The sequence below is a fragment of the Camponotus vicinus genome, unplaced genomic scaffold (genome assembly GCF_025532165.1).
Source record: "Camponotus vicinus isolate PSW18456_S1 unplaced genomic scaffold, iyCamVici1.0 SCAF_6, whole genome shotgun sequence".
Lineage (NCBI taxonomy): Eukaryota > Metazoa > Arthropoda > Insecta > Hymenoptera > Formicidae > Camponotus > Camponotus vicinus.
Window position 1 is genome coordinate 7,125,220 of NW_028141978.1, and position 21,641 is coordinate 7,146,860.

At 38.1% G+C, this 21,641-nt stretch overlaps 1 protein-coding gene across 12 annotated transcripts in view; it reads left to right on the plus strand.

The window, feature by feature from the left end:
* Positions 1-21,641, plus strand: part of LOC145972895 (phosphatase and actin regulator 2-like) — a 208,198-nt gene that overhangs the window by 176,532 nt on the left and 10,025 nt on the right. For 8 of the 12 annotated variants that reach the window (XM_083101938.1, XM_083101939.1, XM_083101928.1 and 5 more), the window contains 5 exons: positions 10,956-11,174; positions 13,494-13,718; positions 14,459-14,705; positions 15,900-15,932; positions 20,925-21,070. In XM_083101938.1, the coding sequence (XP_082958064.1) occupies positions 10,956-11,174; positions 13,494-13,718; positions 14,459-14,705; positions 15,900-15,932; positions 20,925-21,070 (870 nt within the window). The remainder of the gene's footprint in view (positions 1-10,955; positions 11,175-13,493; positions 13,719-14,458; positions 14,706-15,899; positions 15,933-20,924; positions 21,071-21,641) is intronic. The other 4 variants (XM_083101932.1, XM_083101935.1, XM_083101933.1 and 1 more) reach the window with 4 other exon arrangements.

The following is a 21,641-nucleotide window of genomic DNA, read 5'->3' on the forward strand; positions in this document are numbered from 1 at the left end:
TGTTTAAATCTTAACTCGAGTTCTGTCAACTGCAGAACGACCGACGTCTTATTTCGAACGAGGTGTTTAGTTCACTAATTGCTATTCCAAGACTAGCGCTCTCGTGGGCTACCAATTAAATTTGAACGATGAAGACGTTGCTGAATTGTAGATCGTGATAGACGATGTAAATGATGGTGAAAATGCGACAAGGCAAGGTGTCCAAATAAGAGCGCGGTAACGTTTTCCGCGCTAATAAATCATCAGTTCGTCCCGCTTGAATTACAATCATCAGGTTTTCACACTGTCTTCGAGTTATTTAACACGGATTAATTATAATGAATACAATTCGATGTAATTGCGAAATTATTACGGATGATTGATTACACTTTACTTCAGCTGACCGTGACGTACCTAGTGGAATCCCGCAACGTAGGAATTGCGATGATTTATATGTTATTTAATTAACTTATCGACATTACGCTACAGACATTGAAAATCTCTTTTAATTCTTCTACATTACATTTTTCCGACTAGTTACGTTAGCTTTTAGTAGTTTTCTATTTTTTTCATTTCAGAAACTGGTCTTGCTTGGACAATAACAAGTGCGATAATAATTCTGCGTTCCGCGCTTCCTGTTAGTCCGTGCATAATAGAACGAGTGGCATGATTTATAATTACTCGTTGCGTGGTTCTGACGATTTGCAGGAGAGTCGCAAAACGCGAAACGGGAAATGCAATTAACTTTTTGAATCGATCTAATTTGCCGCACAGCAAAATTTCTCCTACTCTCGCGCTCTTCTTCTTCTTCTCACTTTCCAGCCCGCCGTGTACATGTCAGCTGTCCGCAAAAATAGTTTTCCCTGCGGCCTGTCACCGCTGTCGGCAAATAACGGTCTTTCCCGCGTAACTCGGTTTTATCATGATCTCGTGGCGGATAGAGAGAGATGGGGACTGTTCAAGAGAGAAAGAGAGACGCGCGATGACACACATATTCGCAACACGCGCTCTCGAATGACGCTCCAATTGCGGTAATTGCGGCGGATATATAACGCTATCGACGAGCCCTATGTCGGGCCATCCATAATAAATAGCGTTTTCTTTTGTAATCGATGCACGATACTCTGGCAATCCGCAACCGGGTCAATCCGGAAAAGAGAAACGAGATTGCGCAAGTGTGCAATTAAAATCGATCGTTTTTTGCTATCAAAAAAGTGTACTCGTTCTATTATATTTGATCTGTATAGAACAAAGGAAAATGCTATTTTTATTTCGAATCTTCGTACTCAATCTCTCTCGGTAATTCGCTGAAAGCTACGTCAAGCACGTAGCATTAAAATGTGAATCTCGAAAATCTCTATGAAATATTTATTATACTATAATATTCACATACAGTGTTATTGATAGCATTAAATCAAAATTTAACGCAGAATCAATAAAATATTAGAGCAGCTCATCAATATAGAGCTCATAAATATCCTTTTTCAGTCAGTGGCAGATATTTACGCGCATAAATTAGAAATGATTACCGAAATAGAGATCGAGACAGAAGAGCTGGACAATTCGAAGAAGGCCCTCGCTATGTCATTGTATAGTTATTTTCTGTATTCACGCGAGCTATTATTACTACCGTGGGAACTATTTTGATTATTACGTAAGAGGCTCTTTGACGTGAAAGACGCTGATGTTGTTGCATGCTTTTCTCGTGATGTAAGACGGAGAAGCGCTCCCAGGTAGAGGCGAAAATGTGGTCGACGACCCTGTCATGACGCACGCGGGTAATCTCGACCGCCAAAATATGTGTCTTTGGCTCGTTTCATGAAAGCCGTCCATCTTGTGCATGGGCGTAAGGGATGACGCGAGGATACGAGGAAAGACGATGTTTAACTTTGTAGATCCTTCGGGGTAGATTCTAGTGACGTGCTAACCTGCTGAAATGACGAGAGCCGAGGAAAAGACTTACGCGAGAGGTCGAGGCTGCGAAAATAAGTCCTCTCGTGTTGGGGAGAAAAGTATTCTATTCACTCTTATTGACTCGGAATTTTATTTCAACTCGCGTGTTCGTGTCATTGAATTAGATAATAATTTTATGCGAGAAAAGAAAAATAAGAATATATATAATTAAGATACAAAAGTAACAGATATCCTTTTAATTGCGCATGCATTGAATGCATGTAAAATTTTGCGTATAAGTGAAAGATCAACTCGAAGCGAAAAATATAAATGATATATAAGAGAATGCATAAAATATTCCTCGTACTCTTGAACACTTAAGCTCTTTAGGTAGTAAGCTCTTTAGCTACGTTTCTGAAAATTTGCCGAGGATCCCAGTAACTATGAAACAAGCGTTTACAACATGCCTGACTGAAAGCGTTTCCACTTGGCGACGCCGCGAGATAATTCTAGCTTTACCGAGGAGAGCGCTCTAACGAACTTGATGTTTCGAGCGCGCTAGTAACGACCGAAACTACATAATAATCGTGCAAAATGGCGTTTCAACTATTTTCTGAATTTGCCGTGCGTAGGTGGCGACATAATTTTCATACAGCATTAAAGAAATAATGAGTATTGTGTTATAACGTTCAATATTAACTTACGTAAGATGACGAAAGTAATTTTCTTCCGGTAACGTTCAATCAAGCTTCCGCGATGGAAAGGATGATCCCGAATAGATTAAAGGATATGAAGTTTTGCGAGTTAAAAGTCCACGTGGATCTCGTTTCATAAAATATTCTTCCCACGCGTGTGTTTTGTCGCGATGGAATCTCGGGAATGATAACTACCCGAGACGTGTCGGTCGTGTCGAGCAATATGGACGAGTCAGCGAGGGTTGCGCCATGTAATTCCGTTGAGATTACTCGCCCTTGCAATTTCATCTAGCGCAGAGTCGCCGACGTTATCAATGAAACTGAGGCAGATAAAAATGATGGTCGGTGAATGTTTTTGTGGGAACGTGTTTTCGCGCTCGCTCGTGATGAAGAATGTTATCGCGCTGATTATTCTGGTCTGAAAGTGCCGGTGTTCTTTGTATATCTCGCCGGAAGATGAAGAGCGACCTCGGTTGGAATCCCTTTTACGCATGCGTCCTCTTTGCGCGTCAACTCGACCTTGCAGTTAGAAAACGCATCCGTTCGTTAGAGAGAGTCCTTTTCATCCAGCACTTTCGCATAATCGTTGTAATTACGAGCGGGAGATTTATCCGAGCATTAAGGAACTGTCTTCTACCTTGCTGTGTGATGTATCAAGAATTCTCGCGGAAATATTCTTGCGTTTCACAAAATTAATATAAACATGGATGCATGAATTGCGAAGAGACAGATATGTTATTCGAGAGAATCGAGACCGAAATTGAGATATTGAAAGAAAATATCATGGAAAGAATAAAATGTCAAACACAAAAATGCATACATGATGCAAGAGTTGAAACTCGTATTACGGCCATTTTTATTTCTCACGCAGGTAAAAGTGACTGATACGGATAGTTTTGAATGATAGCTCGCGACGAGACACGTGTTTGATTACGCTATCTCGACATTTTCATTTCCATGAACACGCACAGACAATGGTATGGTTGCAAAAATAAAACGGTTCGTGTATCTCGCACGTTCATTTTTCATACTTGAACCCGACCTTCGACACGACCAAAAATAGAGTCTGCTCCGAAAATAATCGAACGGCAATTCCCTGTGAAAAAATACACGAGCATTAAATACCTTAACACTGTGATTAAATGTACCTTGTCCTCCCCATAAAGAGTCGTTTTACAAATACGATTTAAATTGTAGCCACGATCGAGCTCGATCGTATCTTGCTGGAATTACAGCGAAATTGCAACCGCGGCTTAATCGACATTGACCGCGATTAGGTCGTCCACGAGCTTTCACACACGTGGGCGATATTTGAGTTTGCTGAACGAACTCTCGAGAGGTCTTTTGAAAAATCGCCATGTCCCCGCATATCGTTACATCCTAACGAGCATCCCTCCGGATATTCAAATGTATTCCGGAGTCTTTGCCGTTTCTCGTAAAATTTCGCCGCGGTTATCTGCGGATTAATTGCGCCGTCGTGAGGAATTTTTAATTCCATCGTAAAAGTGAAAAATAGCTCCTAGCACGGTCGTATCCCGTGATAATTGTCGTGTTTTCTTAGCGGAGGAAGCGTGAAAATAATCCGCACGTCGCTATTTCGCTCAAGATTATCTCGGAGATCTCGCGCAGAAAATACATTAAACTATTTTTATAACGCGCAATATAAATGTAAAATTATTTTACGTCATGGCAATTCAAATGAGAGATTTGATTAGCCTGCATTAATGCAAATCGATAACCAGTTCACATTTATGTGCGAAACCTTGCAACTAATAGTCCGCCGATAGTCTAGGAATAGTTCGGAGCAGCTGGTCGCGGAGGCGATTAAAGAAACTTCCGGTGTTCTTTTCCCGGCAAAGCCAGGCTGTAAATGTAACTGGAATTCCAGACTGCTGTGTCTCGAAGATCGTAGGAGTTGGAGCCGCGAGTGGGACGATGGAGGAGGAGGAGGAACAAGAAGAGGTCGGATGGAAACGGTTGAAGTGCCCTCCAAACTCGAGCCTCCGTAAACAATGCTTCCTGCCTCTCTGCAGATAACGCCAACCGTTATTGCACGCGTTGTCGACTCGAATCTGCAGTTTACTATTACGATTCGGGTAAAACTCGTGGCGAATAATAGTTCCCGCTCTCTTGCGTGCTCAACATCATCGTCTTTCGATAGAGAACGTAAGACCTCTTAAGAATTCGCACTGCTGTGCTCAATTATGCGCTACAAAGGATAAAGGAGCGAACAAAAGTTATTCTTATACATACATTTTCTCGTTTTACGATTTTCGTTCACTTGTATACCTCATCGACATCGCGGCATTCTATTTCTGTCGGTTATAGGTTCGACGTAGGAAGGAAGCAAAACATCTCTGCGAAATGGAATTTGCCGGTATTTGCTTGAAAGTTCCGTCTTAGCGAGTAAAAGCTCATTAAACTACGTGTGAAACGCGCACGTGTGCTCCATGACTAATTGCCCGTTCGTACCTAAGACGACTGAGGTTTAAAGCGCGCGAGCGACTTTGCGCTGTAAAAGCATCGTGAGGAAAAAGGCAGAGTTGGGAAGTAACGCGTTACTTGTAACGTCATTACCGTTACTTTTTTTCGGTAACGATTGTTACTTTTTTCTATCTGTAACGGTAACGGTAACGTTACATTTTTATGGTAACGGTAACGAATTTAACCGTTACTTTTATCGTTACTTTAATTCTGTAATCCTGGATAGTATCCCCTTAGTAATTGAAAAATCTATTCCTATTACAAAACAGTTTGCAAATATTTTGGAAAATTATATACATGCATGATGTTTTTCTCTGTATTCATAAATCTAAAATTTCTAAATTACAATAAATGAAAAATTGAATATGAAGAACATCAATGATGGAATAATTTATAATTATCGAATATATAAAAGTAATAATTATATTTTAAAATCAATTATATAATGAATGCTATAAAATAATAATTATATTTTAAAATAAATTAATTTAATTTTTGTATTATAAAAAATAACGAAAAAGTAACGAATCATTACTTTTTTAGTAACGGTAACGGTAACGAGTTACTTTTCAAAATTAGTAACGAGTAACGGTAACGAGTTACTTTTCACGAAAAGTAACGGTAACGATAACGCGTTACTTTTTTGAAGTAACGTTCCCAACTCTGGAAAAAGGTGGTCTTGTTCTTGGACGACGCGCCTTGTATAAATAACCTCTTACCTATCCATCAAGCTTGCGATTCTTAAAGCTCTCTACATCGTAACGCGATGAACAATGATGCCATGGATCTACGATGCGTGATTATGTAAATACCTCCAGTCGCTATTGTCATTCTAACGAATCGCAACGAAAATATCCGAAAGAATCCATCCGTTGACGTCACGGAAACTTCACGTTGATATTCCATCAATGTCTTCCGACAACATATCGCTCGCATTCTCGAGACGTCATTTCGTCTGGAACCATGTTACTATCGAATAACATTTTGACATTTTCGTCTTTATATTCTCATCGTGTAACAATTTAAATACTGAGGAAAAAACTTGCGTAATTATTCGAATATATAACAAGATATTTTTATCGCGATGTGTATTTGAAAGGAAAACAAAATGTGGGGCACCAGCGAGAGATCACTGATGAAGATCTCCTTCGGGGGGATTCTATCGGGTAGAACGCACAATTTTGGTATCACAAAAGTTTAAGCAATTAACATAGAGCTCTTCTATATCGTACTTCGCTTCGCGTCGCGTGATTCCGACAAGATGAGGAAAATGAAAACGTACTTGCAATTCCTCTGTGGTCGCGCACGCGCGCGAAGCGAATCTCTCTTCATTATACAGCTGGTCGCGGCATAATTTATTTCTCTCGTTTGTTAACCGAACACAGCCCCGGTTGCGCCGGCAAATAAGACGCCAGAGAATCAGCAGCGACAGAGCTGTTGTCGCGACAAAATTTAGGCGCTTCTCACCTTGCGATGCTTTAAGTGCAACGCCAAGGGCGTGATATAGGCCATTTCGAAGAACGTATAATCCCGTGAAATATTGCAATATTGTGTTTAGAAATACGCTCTCTGCGAACCGTGTACCGAGTGCGCGACAATATATGTGACGTATCTCAGAAATACAATTTTCCGGAGTACTTCGAAGTGCATTTTGATCGTATACGCGACCAAAGTAAAGCCGAAGGAGATGTTCTTGGGGAAAACGGGGGCAAAATTCCCCGAATAAAAGAATCCTTGGTTGCGACAAAAATGTGCTATTTATTTTAATCGAACTATAAACCTATATATGTCACGGCCGCAGCTCGCTGGCATTGGTTCACGCTCTATAAACAATGCCATTGCTTTAGGCGATTAGCTAAATGGATTTATGAAAATATAATACATATTTCGCTATGCTTTCTCTCTCTCGCTTTCTAGAATAACAATCCGCATTTTTTTCAGAAATTACATTATATCAATTAAACAAACATCACATTTTCTTTTTTTACAGACGCTAAATATATCATACACATCTCTAATCTCTTTAAAAAGCTTTTGCTTAAAACTAGAAAGTACCTTGATTGTTATTCAGGGAAATGTAAGAGAACGCTGATATCTCGCTAACAAAGTTTCCAGCTAACTTTGATAGAAAAATGTTTCTGCGTTAGCAGTCAATTTACATTCCCGTGCACTTGATACGCGCCGGAAGTCGAGTCGCGTGACGCGGAAATCGCATCAGTCGCCCGGGCGTGCATCGTGCTCCAGTTTTTTCACGCTCGCGTGGTCGTGACGCGTGGGGGTTTTCGTCGTAACCGAAATTCCTCATACGTAACGCCACATAACGGAAATGTTGCCAAGGGCGAGCGGCATGATTCTATTCATAGACGCACCGTTCGTTGTGTCAAAGTTCCAGATGCGTCAGCCGAGATGCATTCCGCTCGAGCTCTCCCGCAAGTAAGAGCGATGCGAGTGCGTGCACTTGGCACACGTTCACGAGAGTGTGTCACGGATTGTGTGCGTGTATCGATGCACGCCTGAACTTGAACGCGTCTCGTGTTATACACGCACTTGACACAAGAGAAGTTCTCCCTGAACTTTGAATCGCAAAGTATAATAACCGATCAGACATGTAATTATCGTCGCCACAAAATTGCAATGACTAGATTTTTTCCCTGTATTGTTTACTCGATGTTTGCCATATAATTTCTCGTGATTGTAAATTATACCTTGAAATTTGTCGTTAGCTATTTCAACGTAAACGATAATAATAACGCGCAAAATATCGATCATTCGAAGATACGAGGCTATAAATTAGGCGCCGAAGTAGCCTGCAGTAATAATAGTAGATGGAAGGTCGTTGCATGGTATGCCATCAAGTAAGGCAGAGATCTTTCGACGGAGTCATTGATCTATTTTCATCCGTGTTCACGAATCTACGAGTTTCTAGTTTCCGACCAGTAAGCTTCGAGGCTCGTCGGACAGCGTTCGTGCTCGGCTTCGACTTTGCGGTGAACGAAGACACATTGATTCCACTGATGGATCGTGTGTCTTGTTCGTTTTGACTTATGCGGCAACGAGGACCAGACACAGTCGGGAACTAATTGCGAAATTTGTTGCGGCTTGAGTCAACCTTCGAAATTGCGCGAGTTTAAAGCCGCGACTCATCGCGGTGACACGCTAATCACTCATGGGCCGTATTCATCTTAACTGGCGAAGTAAGTATAAGCAGAGTCACGCGCGAAATTTGTTGCGCCGTTTAATCGTAGCCCGGCGATCTAAATTGCACGAACGTGGAAAGAATCTATATAATTAAAATTATAATCTACAAGATTTACAAGTGGTTATGTGATAATCGCAAGAAAGCGATAGCTGTCAAAGAGCAATAATGGCGTTATTTTTGACAAAGTCTTTTTTGTCGCGATTCGAGAAATTGATGTGGTGCATAATTTAAAACATTGAATTTTTTCAACAAATCTAAAATACTGTTTTATAATAATTATACTGCCGCTTCTCGGAATATTAAAGAGTTGAAATGAAGGTTTGACAGTTTCAGACTAAAACTACTATTACATTTGCTTTTATAGTGCTCTATATGTTGTTGACATTATTAGCAGCGTGTCGAAAGAACTGACGCCTACTTGTCATGCCTCCGAAATTCCATTGGCGTATTTCCAAAACGTCGGCGAAGTTTCCGGGACGTGTAAAATCCGTCAAATGCAGAATCGACTCTTATCGCGCGCATTAAACAGGCAGAGCATATTCTTTCCAACCAAGATGAGCAATTCTTCTTCTATTCTTCTACAATTTTATGTGCGTTTGTCCTCTTCCTTCTTTTACACACAATATTCATGACTTACAATCGCGCCTTAATATCGAGAACCTATAGTAATTCATCGCCGCGCGCTCTGACATCCAGTTATTTACGTCGAGCCTTTCTGATGTAAAAGAGCCGCTAAATATAGAGAAGGCGTGCGTATTTTTGCAGGAATATCGATTGCGCTACTTTAACTTTGTACGAGGCGAGGGCGATTGACTTGCCGTCAATTGTAGACGCATCAATACGTTTGATCCTGAATTCCATTAGCGTGGGAGACAGATCCCTAAAACGCAATTTCTACGAATCGACCATATCTTTCCGCTTCTCACTGCGCGCACTATTTTACTATATCGATTTGACTATATGCATATTTGAAATTTCGCTTTCGTCATCAAACAGAATTTTGTTCAACCTTTTGATTACGAACGCTTTCAATCTACAAGTTTGTCATCTGTTATATCACATCGACAGTCAAAAATGCATATTTTCGCAATATTGCATTTTGTTTCCGACAATCAATAACATTTATCTGTCATTAAATTTTATTTAAGTTCAAAGTATTGCATTCTGAAAATCAAATTGCTTTGTATAAGAAAGAGATATATTATATGTAATATTTTTATAGAAAGAAAGATTAAAAATATGTATTATAAAAATATGTATTATAAGTTGTTATAGGTTTCAGTAATAAACTTTGCGTGATAAAAAATTTAACAAGAGAAGTTGGAACTACTTTATCTTCTCATTTGACATTTATGCTCGCAAATTTTATAATTAATGAAAAATTAATTGTCACGATAATTAAAGGAAATTTTATAGAATGCTCTCCAAAATTAATAAATCTTTCAAGTTTTCCAGCAATCAATTAATCATATGTAACAAATACATGAATTGGTCGATATCTTTAACCGATAATAATTTTGAATTATTTGATAAGTCAGTATAAAAAGAGCAATATTATATATATGTATATTTATGGATGAAAAATGTTAAGTAAATCGTTAATATCGAAATAATCGAGTATCGTTCGATCCACGATGAAATCGAATCGAAATGGATTCCGCTCACAGCGTTTTGAAAAGTCGGATTGATGATTTATCGATATATATTGCCGGTACAAAGCGAATTTTTGAGAAACTTGCGCTACCTTTAATCGCTACTGTCGAATCGGAAATGTGTCAAGTTCTTGAAATTCGCGAAACGAACGGAATAACGTAAAACCCCGGTTGTGCGGTCGACAGTCGATAACGGGCCGCGCGCGCGAGGAACTTTTTGTTCCGCTCACGCGTCCTGTCCAAGCCCGGCTTGAAAATCGACGTCCTTTTTGTGACGGATGTCACGATGGCATCGTGGCGCATATGTCGAACTTTCGCAATGGTGGACGGATTTTCGACGACAAGCAATCAGCGGAACGACCGTTTCCGGACGAGGGCGCAAACGTAATTTGAAGGCACCCTTTCCGTGCTCGAACGCGCTCGACAGATTATATCGTAACCCGATTCTTTTCTCGTGATTATATGCAAACACTATTCGATGATGAAATAATACTGATGATTACACTATTGATATAACAGATTTGTAACACATTATATGATATATATAATGAGTTAATAATAATAAAGAAATAATAAGAAACGGAAAAAAATATGTACAAAATGTGTAAACAGTGATTTAATTTTATTGTAATTTTTGTCACTACAACCTTTAATTAATTTTTTTCCTTATAAGATATATGACAAAATTTATTTTTAAATATTATTTAAAATCACACGAACAATTATATATACACACTCGAGTTAGAGGAAGCGAAAAAACCCGATAAATCAGCACGGCAGATAAATCGATCGAGAAACATCGCAGAAGCAAGCCGCAGCGTTTAGCGGAAAAATAATCAGAGGAGAGCGTAATCATCCGTATTTATTTGCGCGCGAATTTGCGAGGTCAAACTTTTCTCTGAGCGAGCGCATCGTCCGCGTGACTCTCGAAAAATTCACGGGGAAAGGAGGCGACAAGTCGGATCAGCTGTTAAGCCAAGCCCGTCTATTTGCGACGCATACTTCTCTCTCGTCACGGTTCTGACCGGTGTCGAATTTTTTTTTCTGTTGCAGAGCCGAAGAAGGAAAAGACTGAACAGAGTGCGAATGGCGCGATATCGCCGAGCGGCGGCGGCGGCGGCGGCGATTCGTCGGCCGCAAATCTGGGCCCTACCGGTCCGGGGGCGCCGCCGGTCTCGGGTCCGGTCTCGGATTCCGGGGACCAGCAAAAGCCGAACAGGCCGAACACCCTTGACGCCAGGGTAGTAGCCAGGAGGCTGATCTTGTTCGACAGTGAGTACACACTCGCGTGCCGGTTCGCGTGTGCGTCCGTTATTCTCGCGTATCGATCGATCGACATTGTCGTCGTCGTCGTCGTCGTCGTCGTCGTCGTCGTCGTCGTCGTCGTCGTCGCTCAGAGAAAAGTTCGACGAAATGGATGGTATCGGCGAAGGCGTACGTCACGCGAGCGTATCGATTTTACAACGAAGGGTGAAATAATGGGATTGGCTCAAGTATCGATGGGCTTCAAGGGTGGGAAGCAAGAAGGGTAGCGAGAATAACTTTGCCGCTTAAAGGGCCTAATGCAGTTTTCCTATAAGCTAATAAAAATATGTGAAAATATGTTTCCTGCAAAACTTTTTCACATTAATAATTAAGACAACATTAAACATTATACATTTTAAGTACCAGGTACTATTATTACACACTCGTGAAACAATCAACTGTGTTTATAATTACTTGATTTGACATTCACATCGAAATTATATGTCTTACATTTTTGCGTATTCATATGATGAATTTGCTTAGTCCATAATTATTCGAAAAACTTTTTTCTTATGGTCGCGTATAAAAAGTTCACGAGTAGATTAGCCGGTATAAACTTGGGTTTATATTTGTTATCGCTGTGCAGTTTATGAAAACTTTCGAGTAAGAGTTTTTCTCTCCAGCCTGAGGATCAGTTTAGAAGCAATAATAGTATCCTTTTATGCAATAAGTCCTGGCCGACGAAGAGCGATGAGTCCTCGCGAATTCATGCCGCATGAATGCAATTATCATCGAGTGTATCGCACAAAGTTTCGTTATTGGATTTAGTTGTCCCTTTGACGAAGCTCGGTATTATTTATCTCTGACAACGTCTACAATTTAATAACATTTATTAGAGGCCGAGAGATCGATAAAATACAGATGTGTTGAGATGTATACTCGCCATATCTATCTCTTCATGTAAAAATATCTTTAGCTTTACACATTACACACAATAAAGTACATTAAAATGTAAATATAAAATTTTCCAACATTATTATATTTTATTTTTGTATTATACCATAATGAATGGCATGAATTGGAATCTATATATTAAAATTTCGATTAGTGAATATCGAATATATAATTATAATATATAAATTTAATTAATAACATGCATCACAACACACAATTTCAGGAGAAAATCAATACTTTAATTATCGTTTAAGTAATATCTTTTAAGCAATTTTTTTCTGAAAGAGAATTTTTCTACATTTTTCTGAAAAGAAGGAAAAGGGAGAAAATGGAATTTTTTCTCGAAGAAGTAAACTGCCGAGAAAAAGTTCTGTGAGAAATCGAGAACATTTATATCAACATCCTGCTAATAATACTGGGTAAACTATTCAAGAAATATATTTATTCAAATAAGTTTAAAATTTTAATCACTCTCTGATACTTTGCGCAACGTGAATTTATACGCTAGAACATTTGATATATCACTTCGAAAATTTTCTCTATAAATTTCGAACAAGCTGAAATCAAATATGTTCAAATATGCGCTCGTGATCAAGCGCGACCGGACGGTCTCTGGAGGGAATGCGCGGTAGCCAAAGTATCTCGTTGGTAACCGCCTGGAACTTCGTCCTTTTGTACGTCAGAATTTAGGTGCGCGACGTTATCAAATGGCCAGCAGCGTGCTGCATCCAGCAAGTTATTTAACATTCCAGCGGATACCGGTCGACGAGCCGTTTTTCACAAAAAAACAAATTACTGCTCTTTATCTTATCGCGAAAAAAAATTAAATTTCCGAGAGAAGATTAATGAAAAAAAAAATAAAATAAAACAGGCCGCGAATTATAAAAGCTGATGGAAGCAACGCCAAATTAAAAATTCCGTCCGGCATATCCCGCGCGGCGACCGGATTTAATAATAAACAAATTCGGGGAACAGCCGCGAATGATGTTTCGCAAGTCGCCACCTCGCAACTGCAACGGCCGCGGCACTCATCCGTTTGCCAAGATATTGTTGTTTCTGCATTGCGATGAATCATGTTCCTCGAAACAACTTCCAAGGAACGCGTGGAGCGCGTTCTCTTTTCGCCTCGTATTTTTACTTCGGCGCGATCATCTATCATTCCGTACCTTTTCTGCTTTATTGCCGTAATAAAAGCATCTTAATCCTACATATACAGTACAATTCAATTTAGAAATATTGAGAGAAGCACGAATAATTGACACGACGCAACGGAATAAGATTAACTAATAAATCAAACATGAAAATGGCATGATTTCTTTTATTCGTAATATTGATGTATGATCACATCGACGTACATATTATCTTAATCTCCGTTTTTCCTTTTGTTTTCAGTGGACAAGAGGGTGTTGGATCCTCAGGGCGCCGACAATCAGCAGGTTATCGAGAGGTGTTACCCGTTACCACCTCAGAATACCCTGATGCTGTCGGAGCTTCCGGAACCGCCGATTCCGTTAAGCGAAATCGGTCCTATACCACCCCCGCCCATGTTCAGCTCTCCGAGTCCTACTTTGCTAGCGAGACAACGGCAAATCCCGCTCTCGGACTGTGAGGATGAGGGTAAGTGTCCGTAATAAAGTATTATAATGTGACGAGAGAAGAGTAATTGGAGCAATTATAATCATACGAGAGAATCTCGCTTCGCCGCTTATTAGAATCTGCTCCACTAACACTATTCTAAGATAAATCAATATTTTTAATATCGATACGTTTCCCTTTTCATCCTCATTTCAATTTTCTTACACACAATATATCGCGGCATATTAAGTTATAAAATAATAGCCAGCTATTATTGTGGCTGAATATAGCCAGTGGCAATAAATGAAGCGCATATTGTTATAGAATTATTTAACATTGTTTATCTCATTATCGGCAATTTAATTTCATCGTTAATTATCGGTCTGCGCTAATTGATGATCGCAATTCCATATTGCATTGATGTACTTGCCTCTGTAATGATGCATGCCCAATTATCGACCATCGATCGTTATGATTGTGTCACTGTACGTCCATAAATCAACCCCGCCGTAACTTGTCGCTTATAATTGTATAAATCGGAAAAAGCAATCAACGCGCGCGTGTTTGTTCATTACAATTAATAAATAATAACATAATAAATCATTAAACTTGTCCACTTGAATTTTCTGAGCTTCGATAGATGATGAAACAACTATTTCACCTCTTGACGTAACGCGTGCAAATTCGAAATTGCTCGATTTTCTAAAAATCTCAAACATGAAATAATCGTTTAAGTCTCTGTACGATTTGAAATCTTATGATACGTCTGCTGTTCGTGATAGATGAGGAAGACATCGACGTGGAGGAGGAGGACGACATGTACGTCTTCAGGGTGTCGCAGCCGGATCCGGCGATCGACACGTCCCGTGTCGAGGAGATACCGGCGAAGGAGCCCAAGTTCCATGCCGTGCCGCTCAAGAGCGTCCTGAAGAAGCGGGGTTCCGGGAGTGGGCCTGGCACGCCGCAAAATACACCGACGCAGGAGAACAGGCCGTTGACGCTTCGCCAGGAGCTCCACGCCTCATTCAAGTTAGTGCCTCTCCCCTCGCGCTAATATCGAAATCCGCTTTACAGTTGCTCGAGTATATCCATCGATGTGGAAGTGTTCGGGAAGAGGAGCCAATTTAACTTATCGAAATGAATTCCACTGCACGTTGGTTCCAAGTGCTCGCTTATGCGAAAGAGAAAAGTTATACAAGACTTGTAATTCGAAATTAATAATCATGCATCGTACAAAATTCAAGATCAGCTCTTGGAAAGCGATGCAAAATTAAAGACAGCTTCGCGATCAAAGTATCACTTATGAAAAAGTCTCTGCAATTGAGGAAAATTTGTAATTCACGAGATACATTTTTAAAACTCGATACTTTTTAAAGTGGATTTTAAAAGATTATAAACTCCAGTCTCAGTTCGAAGCATTCAATTTGAAAATGCATCGTTCTTTGCATTATTGCAATTGTTAAAGAGTCTTCAAGAGCGAATCACTTTGAACGTTGTACGGCAAATTAGGAGGCAAAGGCGCGGAATGAATGCAGAACACGAGTAGTTAGGGATTTTTCTCGAACACTTCGCATCGAAACTCGAAACTCGCCGTAAGAATCGGGCGCTCTTCGAGAGCCATCGCCGGCGGAAATTCGCCGAGATAATCCGCTTTCTACATCGGTTTTTCTTTAATTAGAAATCGGCTTCGTTCTCGAAAGCCTTGTTTTCTCGCGAGTCTCGTGTTGTTGTTTGATATCGAGAATACTGCTTCTGCAAGCAGGCTTCGAGTACACCTCTCTCCCGTAGTATTATTATTCTCGGCTGTAATGAAAAGAGTAAAAAGTGGACGTCGAAGAGCCCTAATTTGTTTCGAACGTAGCCCTTTAATTTCCCGTCTCGCTGCTTGTAGTTTTTGTATCTAGCCTCCCCTGCTTGAACGAATACGCGATAATCTTTTGGACGACATTAATCTTCATACTTATACCAGACCGAGGCAAAATATCTTATCGGGCAAAAAACACTATTTATGTGTACAATCGTTAATGTAATTCTGTAAGGGATATTGGATATGCTCGCCGTATTTATTTTATTCGCCGAAATTCGAAGTGCGAGACGGATTATTGAAGGGAAACGTACGGCCTCTCTCTCAGGCGAGTAATCATGGAATGTACTTCGTGCACCCATTCGCCATTAACATGTCAGTCACTAGTAAAGCATCGTATTTTTCTTATGCTTAACCAGAAGGCCACCGTTGAGGCCTAGGATGAGAATATGGTAATTGGGCATTGGTTTAACTAAGCATGTGCGAACCGATATTGTATATATTATATATACATATATATGTACATATATATACGTATTAAAGATATCTTGTCGTTTTTTACGTCTTTCACGGCGCGCGGTTGATCGCGAGAGAACCAAAATGTTCTAGTCTCCTTTTCTCTCGGTGACTCCCTACGCGAGCGCCGCGAGCATGGCAATATTGGAACGTTTTAAGCATGAGAAAACCTTAGGGAAATCCATGAAAAATCTCTCAGCCTTACGCTTGTCTCGCCGCATACATTCGATCACGCACGACACACGCGCCGCGTGAGTCGAATATCGCGCGAGATGGGTCGAGCTCTTATTTTCCCTCTCGCGTGATCGATCGATCTCGCGGGTCATGCGATCCATCATTGGTTGACGGTATCGCACGCGCCGAATTGTAAGTCGGATAATTACGACGAGCAAAAGAGAGCGACAAGGAACTCGTCATAATTATTTCACTCGTGTGAGTATATGCGTTCTTTCGATATATCTTGGTATACATTGGTTATATTATATATTTCGATATATTTCGTATATTTATTATTCGATATATATATATATATGTCCCGTTAATTCTAATATATATATATATAAAGCATGTGTCCTTTTCTCTAAATATTAATAACTGTAATTATTATTGATGTGATGTATTTGACTTTTGAATATCGTGTTTTACCAGATGCAGGTTGCAGAAATTTTATATTAATTAAGTAATGAATTTAATTTTTTATTCTGGATTGTAATTTATTTTCCATTGTTCTGCGATCTCCCTGCAGAGAAACAGAAGAGAATTTACAAACAAAATGTTATCCCGCATTTTTAATCATGACACGAATTGTGTGCAATTATTTCTTAAGATCATACTTATCTGCGGAAACTTTATCGAAATTTAAAAAGCTCTAGTACTGTCGATATATATAATATTGAATTAGAATAATTTTATATAGATTTTCTAGGTGAGAATCTTAAGCATTTAGTTATTACGAGAAACGACAGAGTATTGACGTCTTATAAGTTAGCGGAACAAAATGGGCGGAATCAATTATAATTGATATTTTTATTTGTTGCTCATTTGTTGCTAAAAAGTTGCCAAAGAAAAAAATTTGTTGCTCTGTCATTTTTTTAAAAAAATCATGTTCCGCTAAAGGAAGATTAAGTTAGCGGAACAATATATATAACAACAAAATTATACGTAATAATAATATAAAAATTTGTTGCTAATTTGTTGCTCTTAAAATATTCAATTTGTTGCTTGCAAAATAAATTTAAACAATAGCGGAAAACTTTTCACAGCGAGCAAAGTTACAAGAGTAAACTATCAGAAAAAAATGTGTTGCTCGCTTAAATTTGGTATTGAGATATAGTTTGAATTTGTTGCTTTCGAAATATCCAAGTTCCGAATTTGTTGCTTGCAAAATAAATTTAAATAATGATGAAAAACCTTTCACAGCGTGCAGAGCTACAAGAGTAAACTACTAGAAAAAAATTTGTTGCTCGCTTAAATTTGGTATTGAGACATAGTTTGAATTTGTTGCTTTCAAAATATCCAAGTTCCGAATTTGTTGCTTGCAAAATAAATTTAAATAATGATGAAAAACCTTTCACAGCGTGCAGAGCTACAAGAGTAAACTGTCAAAAATAAATTTGTTGCTCACTTAAATTTTATATTGGAATATAGGTTGAATTTGTTGCTTTCGAAATATGTAAGTTCCGAATTTGTTGCTTGCAAAATAAATTTAAATAATGATGAAAAACCTTTCACAGCGTGCAGAGCTACAAGAGTAAACTATCAAAAAAAAATTTGTTGCTCACTTAAATTTGATATTGGAATATAGGTTGAATTTGTTGCTTTCGAAATATCCAAGTTTCGAATTTGTTGCTTGCAAAATAAATTTAAACAATAGCTGAAAACCTTTCACAGCGTGCAAAGTTACAAGAGTAAACTATCAGAAAAAAATTTGTTGCTCGCTTAAATTTGATATTGGAATATAGGTTGAATTTGTTGCTTTCGAAATATCCAAGTTCTGAATTTGTTACTTGCAAAATAAATTTAAATAATGATGAAAAACCTTTCACAGCGTGCAGAGCTACAAGAGTAAACTACTAGAAAAAAATTTGTTGCTCGCTTAAATTTGGTATTGAGACATAGTTTGAATTTGTTGCTTTCAAAATATCCAAGTTCCGAATTTGTTGCTTGCAAAATAAATTTAAATAATGATGAAAAACCTTTCACAGCGTGCAGAGCTACAAGAGTAAACTGTCAAAAATAAATTTGTTGCTCACTTAAATTTGATATTGGAATATAGGTTGAATTTGTTGCTTTCGAAATATCCAAGTTTCGAATTTGTTGCTTGCAAAATAAATTTAAACAATAGCTGAAAACTTTTCACAGCGTGCAAAGTTACAAGAGTAAACTATCAGAAAAAAATTTGTTGCTCGCTTAAATTTGGTATTGGAATATAGGTTGAATTTGTTGCTTTCGAAATATCCAAGTTCCGAATTTGTTACTTGCAAAATAAATTTAAATAATGATAAAAAACCTTTCACAGCGTGCAAAGCTACAAGAGTAAACTATCAGAAAAAAATTTATTGCTCACTTAAATTTGATATTGGAATATAGGTTGAATTTGTTGCTTTCGAAATATCCAAGTTCCGAATTTGTTGGTTGCAAAATAAATTTAAACAATAACGAAAAACCTTTCACAGCGTGCAAAGTCTAAATTACATCGAAAACATATTGACTCAATTTTTACTTAATATATTTGGCACAAGTATTCAAGGCCATATAAATCTTATTAATTGTTATTGTATCGTCATATACATATTCTTGTAATTTAATTTGTTTATTATTTAAACTTATTGCAACAAATTCGAAACTTGGATATTTCGAGAGCAACAAATTCAACCTATATTCCAATACCAAATTTGAGGGAGCAACAAATTTATTTTTGATAGTTTACTCTTGTAGCTCTGCACGCTGTGAAAGGTTTTTCATCATTATTTAAATTTATTTTGCAAGCAACAAATTCGGAACTTGGATATTTCGAAAACAACAAATTCAAACTATATCTCAATACCAAATTTAAGCGAGCAACACATTTTTTTCTAGTAGTTTACTCTTGTAGCTTTGCACGCTGTGAAAGGTTTCTCATCATTATTTAAACTTATGGCGCGAGTAACAAATTGGAAACTTGGATATTTCGAGAGCAACAAATTTAAATAATATCTTAATACCAAATTTAAGCGAGCAACAAATTTTTTTCTAGTAGTTTACTCTTGTAGCTTTGCGCGCTGTGAAAGGTTTCTCATTATTTAAACTTATTGCGCGAGCAACAAATTCGAAACTTGAATATTTCGAGAGCAACAAATTCAAATAATATCTCAATACCAAATTTAAGCGAGCAACAAATTTTTTTCTGATAGTTTACTCTTGTAACTTTGCTCGCTGTGAAAAGTTTTCCGCTATTGTTTAAATTTATTTTGCGAGCAACAAATTGAATATTTTAAGAGCAACAAATTAGCAACAAATTTTTATATTATTATTACGTATAATTTTGTTGTTATATATATTGTTCCGCTAACTTAATCTTCCTTTAGCGGAACATGATTTTTTTTAAAAAATGACAGAGCAACAAATTTTTTTCTTTGGCAACTTTTTAGCAACAAATGAGCAACAAATAAAAATATCAATTATAATTGATTCCGCCCATTTTGTTCCGCTAACTTATAAGACGTAGAGTATTGCCGGTTTTTGTTCGCATCACATTATTGCAGCTTTGGCGCTTTAAGCTCGCCAGCTTCTTAACGTTATTGAAAACGCTTTGAAAATATTTGGCTCGAGGCAATTCGCTTCTGACGTCACGCACTGCGCTCTCAAAAGAAAAAATTGAAAAAAACATTTAGTATAAAAATGTTAAAACAAAAACGAAACATGATTAATCCCGAAACCGTGGGGCATGCTTTGCGCTTAGATTTTATAACGTAATCTTTCACAAAATTTTCGCAATATTACTAGTCTTTAGAAACGTGAAACTCAATCCAAAGACAATATTGAAACGACAATATTCTCGACAATTTACTGTCGCATAATATTATGAGAGGTTCTTACGATAACCTGCCACGAAAAGAGAAAATCTAAACTTTTTGTCAAGAACATTGCGCATACAGACAAGAGTGGCACTCGTGCTAAATATTCGTAAAATGTTTACAATCTCTAAGTACTCGGAGACACTTTATTCTTGAAAGAAAATTCATCGCAAAATAACTTTCGAAGTTTAAATTTAAAAATTCTTCACGTAAGGCAGCAAAAACTCGAGAAATTGCAAACTCAACTTAAGCACGTTGAATGCCAACTCGTCTTACTTATCTCCGTAATTATTATAATCGTCGGTTTTCGCTACATGTATTTGAAAATTCTTATAATTTTCTATTCATCTGCATTAATGTAGTTCGGAAAAAGCAAGCGACGAGTTGCAACAAAAAAGATTTATGTTCATAATTAGAAATATATAAATTTTTATAATTATCGCAATTATGGTGTATGCGTTTTTCCTATTCTCACTATGTATTCCCTAAAGATTCGCGATAAATTTTCCACCGCGGAAATCTCATTGCGAATATATCGCGCAACACCAACGTAGATCACACGGAACAAGTAGTACGATCGCGAATAAAGTTCACGTACACGGCATTCAACGTGTCGAACGGATAGCTGGCAGACTTGGACGCAAATGCGCGCGCGACAGTCTGTCGCTTCACATGGCGTTATTCTCCACCCGACACATGTCACACACTATGCATCTCTACCTTCCCTTCCTCCGCCGGGGCATATCCCATCTTTCGCATCTCGTTCTCTTGTAGCACCGTAGAGTAGAACATTGGTTCACGTAGCGTCAACCAGCGGAAATGCTATCCGAATGTATTAACAAATCTTGCATGTGCCGTTCCTCGTTCTTTCAGCAGTCGACCGGTCAGATTCGGCCTCGCTTTGCCCTGCACGTTGGAAAACAAGGAGAACGCGCGGCCATATGTTATCAGGGAAGATGTCGATGGCGATTCCGGCGATGGACAAGTCCTCTACAGGGATGATTATGATGACGAGAAAAGTAAGTCGGTCGATTAAATTTCTAATTGATTTTTGAGATTATCGTCCCGTCATGTTCGCTTTTATTTCATTATGCAGATGCATATCAATAAAAAATGCAATCTAATACGTAGCTATTAATTAATATAGTACACATAAGTAGAATATAAATAAAGTAATTTTAAATGAGTTATTAACAAATTAAAAATAAAAGAACCAACTATATTATATATATTTATATTTCTAAATTAATTAATTAATAGTTATATTAATTATATCAAATGGGCTACGTAAAGAACAGAAAATGTATTTCAATTAAAAAACATAATGGGCGAACTATATTCATTGTGGCACAGTTTCTCGCAAAATAATAGAATGAATAACTTTGCAAAGCTCGATTTTTCCTCGATTGTCTTTGCAGCGCGTTTCTACCTCTCGTGGCTATCAATTAGGCAGATTATTTATTTCGTTTAACTTTTGCAAATTTTAACGCTGCGCACATTATGAAAACATTGCAGTCATATACCAGTGAAAATCAATCATTTTCCCATGGAAATAAATATGCCGCAACTTTTTCAAGAAACCGCATTAAA